Source organism: Octopus bimaculoides, chromosome 4 (assembly GCF_001194135.2).
Source record: "Octopus bimaculoides isolate UCB-OBI-ISO-001 chromosome 4, ASM119413v2, whole genome shotgun sequence".
Classification (NCBI taxonomy): domain Eukaryota; kingdom Metazoa; phylum Mollusca; class Cephalopoda; order Octopoda; family Octopodidae; genus Octopus; species Octopus bimaculoides.
This window is the reverse complement of record NC_068984.1, coordinates 138,914,819-138,921,514: the sequence shown is the minus strand read 5'-3', so window position 1 is coordinate 138,921,514 and position 6,696 is coordinate 138,914,819. Positions and strand designations below refer to the sequence as shown.

The 6,696-nt window shown below is 36.8% G+C and overlaps 1 protein-coding gene across 2 annotated transcripts in view; it reads right to left on the bottom strand.

Annotated features, from left to right (window-relative positions):
* Positions 1-525: 525 nt before the first annotated feature.
* LOC106872742 (GA-binding protein subunit beta-1) overlaps positions 526-6,696 on the bottom strand; it is a 7,236-nt gene continuing 1,065 nt past the window's right edge. For both annotated transcript variants that reach the window (XM_014919831.2, XM_014919840.2), the window contains exon 2: positions 526-1,865. In XM_014919831.2, the coding sequence (XP_014775317.1) occupies positions 1,266-1,832 (567 nt within the window). In that variant the 5' untranslated portion in view covers positions 1,833-1,865 and the 3' untranslated portion in view covers positions 526-1,265. The remainder of the gene's footprint in view (positions 1,866-6,696) is intronic.

Below are 6,696 nucleotides of genomic sequence, written 5' to 3'. Positions count from 1 at the left end.
GATAGATAGATTGATAGATAGATAGATAGATAGATAGATAGATAGATCAGTGAGCGTGTGTGTGTGTATACATATATGTGTAATTATATTAGTTTCCCGCCGCTTGGAACCGATGTTAGTTTGCTTACTTCTCCGTACATTAGCGGTTCGGCAAAAAGAAGCTGATAGACTAAGTTACAGAATTTTAAAAAAATTAGTATTAGGATCAATTTGTTCGACTAAACGCTTTAAAATGATGTCTCAGCATAGCCACATTTCAATAACTAAAACAAGTGAATGATAGAAGATAAAAGTTAAACGTAATCCGGGAATATACAGATAAACACACACGCACATTTATAACGATCGTTAGAAGAAATAACAAGGAACTCAATAATAGCTTATCGCGGAGGAGAATATGAGACTATATATATATATATCAGGCATGTGCCGTCAGTAATTACTCAGGGTAAGCAGTTGGTGATGTTTATGTAGTAAAACACACAAGAAAAAAAAATAATAATAAGCGAAACACAGACGTGCGACTGAGTTGGAGACAGATTTACTTGTGCCTTTATAGAGCGTAAAGAAAACGTTGTTGTAGGAATGAACGCAGTATGTGTATTACAGCAGTACTATGCGTAGCTTTAATACTGAGATTGAAAGGCAGGGGCGAATTATGCCTACCTAATTTACAAAAAGATAAAATATTTTGCGTTTTATGCATAGTAGTCAGAACAACCTTCATAGATTTATTGAATTATGTGCATATTTTGCCATAAAAGGAAACTTACTATCGATCTATTTTATTCAGGGTAGGCACTGCCTACCCAAGCGGTACATCCCTGATATATATATATATATATATATATATATGTATGTATATATATATATACGCGATGGGCTTCCATGCAGTTTCCGTCGGCCAAATTCATTCACATGACATAGCTCAGCCCGGATCTATATTAGCAGACACTCGCCCAAGTTACGGCGCAATGGGGATGAATTTGAGACCATGTGGTTGTAAAGCGAGCGTCTTAACAATACAGCCATTACTGCGCTTATACTTTTGTAATGATGTCGACATAGCTGGTTGGTCGTACTAAATAGCCATTGGATGTTGCATTTATTTACGTACATTTTGATATGTGCAGCAGTTCAAGCATAAGTGTATGTATGTGCTTATGTCCAAGCAAATTTGTATATGCGTGTATGTTTTTGTTAGTATATGAGTATCCATGTGAGTGTGTGCGTCTATGCGAATGTCTGACTATTACATAATATTCTCAACGAACACGGGTGAGTCTGTTTGAAAGATTTGAAAAAAACTTGAACCGTTTCTGAACATTGTCTTCAAAGTTGTGTTTCTGGGAAGCTTTCTCGAGATATGCAATCACTTTGTGATGCTTGTGATGTCGAGCATAAGCGATCGGTTTATCCTTGAAGCTATCTTCGGCAGATATATCTGCTTTACGAGACACGAGAAATTCAACGATTTGCGGATCACCTCTATACGCTGCTATATGCAACAACGTGCAGTTACCTGGGATTCCGTCAGTCGATTCACCTAATTGACTGTTGATACTTATTCCAGAATCTAGGACCTTTTCTACTAGTTCTTTATTGCCTCGTAAAACGCAGGCATGTGCAAAGGTCCAACCATGAATATTATGCGTGAAAATATTTTTGGCCGTGAGAGGTTGATATTTAATGATGTTATTAACATTCCTTAAAAGGTTATTTTCTTTCAAATGCAGCTGCTGAAGCAAATTTATAGCAATTCTATCTATTCTGCAATCATCTGGAAATGGTGATGAGGGGTCGGAAGTATCAGATTCCATGTAATAAGGCATGCAGTTTTGTAAGTAGATATATTATGGTAAAACCTGAAATAAAACAAAAAAATTCATTTGTGAATAATGCAACTAGGAAGGTTTATATATGTAAATGAATAACTCACGCATGCATACATACACACACATTGATATATACATACTTACATGATAGCCGTCCACCATACTTACATGGTGACCGAGAAAGACCATTGCTGACCTTTAGGAACATTGTGCACTCTAGGACTAATTAATATTATGGATTTGAACATAGCCGTTGCTGGCTAATGAGCTCTGCTCTTGACAAGCATACTCGTCTGCAAACATTACAAACCAAGCTTTCCCCATTCAGTGCGCTTTCGAGCAGCACGCTTAAGTTCTTCATGCTGGATACGTGCTCTCTCAAAAGTGTCGACCCCCTCCTTAACCTGCTTCCTCCATCTGTGGCGATGACAGGCATGGTTCTTCCAGTCAGTCTCCTGCAAATCAGAGGCCTTTAATGAGGACTTGACACAGTCCTTAAATCGCAGCTTTGGTTTCTGCCGGGATCTTTTTCCATTCACAAGTTCCTCATATATCTTCTGTTTAGGGATCCCACTATCCTTCATTCTAATAAGGTGTCTAGTCCAACGTAACCGGTGCTTGTGCACCATCGCCTCAATACTCAAGATATCAACTGTCCTCAGGACTCGTGTGTCTGGAGTTTTTAAGGTCCAGCCAACATTCAGAATGTGTGTGAGACATCTCTGATGAAAGCGTTCAAGGTCTCTTACTTGACGTATGTAAAAGGTCCATGTCTCACGTGAGTAAAGGAACGATGTCAATACACATGCACGGTGCACAGCAATTTTTGTTTGTTTTGTGATGACATACTGGGACCAGATACGAGACTGAAGAGACCAGAAGGAATCAGTTGCTCTCTGCAGCCTGAAAGACATTTCATCATATATACATACGGACATACATACATACATACATACATACATACATACATACATACATAGAAGAATTTTTCTTGTACATTCGGACAAGAAAAAATACGCTGCACAACTAACTCGAGAGAAGAAATTCTTCATATAGATGCAATCAGGGTGTAAACGCACCACTGAGGGCATGCATTTCTACGTCCTTACACTTCATCAGCTGCGTATGCCCTGTCGTTATCCATGTCCACTAAGAGCAATAATATTTGAGTAGCAAATGGTACACTTGTAGATGTGCGAAGGGCTTTAACAAGCTGGAATAAATTAGAGGCTCACGTAGTAGCGTCGAATATATTCTGACGAGAACGATCAGATCTCAGTGCCAGTGAATGGCGGCACGGTATACAGAGCTAATGAATAGTAGTGATACGCATGCTGAAGCGCATGCGTCCTGTAATCTGGTATCGTCATTTTTGGTTTATCAGTATGTTTATAGACATACTGTCTAGAAGGAGAATTACTTCTCTCGAGACTACCCGTACGAATATATAGCTCCGTGCTGACCAAAGCCTTGTGAGTGGATTTGGTAGACGGAAACTGAAAGAATTCCTTCGTATGTCTGTAAATATATATACATTAGAAAAGGGAATGATAAATCAGCAGTAATTATATCATGGTGGGAAGGTAGAGAAAGTTTTGGTAATATTGGATGTTGATTAAAGACAGAGAGAAATGTAAGGTTAAAAATTTTAAAAAAATTTAAGTTATTCTAAAAAACCAAATAAAAGTAAAAAGCAAATAAAATAAAAATAAAATAAATAGCAAATAAAATAAAAATAAAATCGTTATCTTAAAAAGCAAATAAAATAAAATAAAATAAAATTGAAGGCCAAATATAATTTTAAACTAAATTAAATTTGTAGAATTTTAAAAAATTAAACTTTAAAAATCAAGGATTAAAATTAAGATCAAACAATTAAAAATTAAAGCATTAGAATTTACGAATACTCGCCCCCTCCCCCGCTATTTTTCCTCCTCCTTCCTTTCTTCCTTTCTTTGTTTCATTTCCCTTTAGTCCTTCTTTTCCAAGTCATCACTTTTCTTCCTATTTCCCTTTTATCTCTCTCCCACTCATCTTATAGTTGTTGTCTCTCTTCGCCCCATTCCCATGACCGTACCATTTTATCAGTGTTCGGTTTGGTTATAACCAGAAATAACTCCGACCAATTTTCGGGATTAATTTTCTCGCTCATTCAATTTTTCTCAACCCGATCAATGACCGATTGAGTAAACCTATTAATAACGAACCTATAATGAATACTGGAAGTCAAAATTACAACAATATTAAAAAACAAATTGTTATGATCATTAAGTCTCACATGTACACACGCATGCACATGCACACATAGATAGATAGATAGACAGATACATACATACATACATACATACATACATACATACATACATACATACATACATACATAGAATTAGATCGAATAACAAGGCAGCATTATTAGTAATGCTTCAGCACCATAATAATAATCATCAACATAGTTACCTTGTTCCCTTTCGTTTCAATACTTCAACAGTAATTTATATAAAAAATAATTTTAAAAAAAACAGAAATGGATCAAGGACGCTATCAGCTGTTGCCTTCCATTTCAAAGGTTAGTCGTCTTATCTAAACATATATATTTATCTGTTTAGATAGTATACTTGATCGCGAACGGGAAGTGATCGGATGTCTTGTGCGGTTTCTTCAACATCATAAGATTAAATTTGTTCAAGATTACTGTTCAAACACATCAAATATCTATTAATTCTCTGTTTAGTTGATAGAGCTGAAATTAATGCTTTAATTTTTTGCCACGAGGGCAGCTTGGGGAAGGTGTTCAACTGGTACTTGTTTTATCAACCGCGAAAGATGAGAGGATGAAACGCAAAGTCGACCTCGGTGGAATCTGAACTCAGAACGTAGTGACGGGCGAAATACCGCTCTAAGAATTTCGTCCAGCGTGTTAACGATTGTTTTCTACTCTAGGCCCAAGGCCCGAAATTTTGGGAGACAGGGCCAGTCAATTAGAACAACCACAGTACGTAACTAGTATTTAATTTATAGACCCCGAAAAGATGAAAGGCAAAGTCGACCTCGGTGGCATTTGAACTCAGAATATAATGATGGGCAAAATAACGCTAAGCATTTCGTTCAGCGTGCTAACGTTTCTGCCAGCTCGCCATCTTAGAGTTGAGCTTAATATTAAAGTGAAAATAAATGAGTTAGATGTATACATACTTACAATGTCACTGACACATACTCGCACTCGCACATTCAGAAGTGCATACACACATACGAGCATACTTAATACACATATATATTGTTTAGCCTGTGTCTATTGTATAAGAAACCATAGGTACTGCACTTTGGTGTCTTATGCAATAGCCTCGGGGACTGTGGGACTGAAATGGAAACCATTCAGATTATTGATATAAATGCACACACACACACACACACACACACACACACACACACACAAATATATGTTTGTGTGTGTGTGTGTACGACGCGCTTCTGTCAGTTTCCGTCTGCCAAATCCATTCACAAGGCTTTGGTCGGACCAGAGCTATAGTAGAAGACCACCACCTCCGACCAAAGATGCTACTCAGTGGGACTGAACGCCACACCTTGCTTTTGTATACATTCGCTGCTTTCTTCCAAGGAATCTAATGCTCTTAGATTAGTTTTTCCTTGGGGCTGGCCAGATTGGAGCAATCTTGAGTATAACCAGCCGAAACTGCAAGGATAATCTGGAACTCGACTGAGGAAAGAAAACTCCGAATGACCCGTCCTTGTTTTCTTTGTATCGTCTGTCTGGATGTTTTGCGTTCTTGTCCTATTTTATATACACACAGACACACACACACACACACACACACACACACACACACACACACACACACACACACACACACACACACACACACACACACACACACACACACACACATATATATATATATATATATATATATATGTATGTATAAAGCACGATTTATTCGTGATCAGAAGCGTTCGTAAACCGAGGTTCTACTGCATATCGTTTACTCATTTACTGCTCCGTTATTGGTAAGATCAACAAAAGTTACTCCATCGAGTGAGAGAAGATTAGGTGTATGCTTTACAGAGTAATCCATATGATATAAATCTATTTTAATGTGTCATAATTTTCGTCTTAATGTTGAGAGCTATAACACAACGAAATGGCATTTTGCTAACATGCCTGTTATATGTGTAATATGAATTTGTGGTGTAAATCCACGTCGTGAATTCTAACAAAATATAATACATTAAAATAAACTTATAACATGAATTACTCATTAAAGAATGTACTTATATGCGCATCTTATGTTGGCTTGAATTTCAATACTGCATATAAATACATACAAATATATGCACTTGTATATATGTGAGTGTGCGTGTGTGTGTGCATATATATATGGTTGAGAGAGATGGTATACAAAAGCACGTGGTTGGATGTATAAAAGAATGCAAAAACTAGCGTAGAGATGACGCAATATCGGTAAAGAAATATGAGAAATTTGAAAAGAGAATACGAAACCGGTTATTTCTCCAAAAGCAATGTCCTTACACACAAAATTTCCTAACATTTTTCTAACATGATGATTTAAATATAATCTTTAACCATATAATACAAGTGTTCCGTGGTTTTTCATTCTATTTTCTCTTATCTCTCTCTCTCTCTCTCTATATATATATATATATACTTTATTTAAAAGCAGCAGAAATATAACAAAAGACTGTTACACGTAGTTTCACGTTCTCGTTCCGATGAACGGGAACGTGAAACTACGAGTAACAGTCTTTTGTAATATTTCTGCTACTTTTAAATAAAGCATATTACTCTACCTCTGGTATTTGAGTACTCTTTTTCCCACCTTGTTGC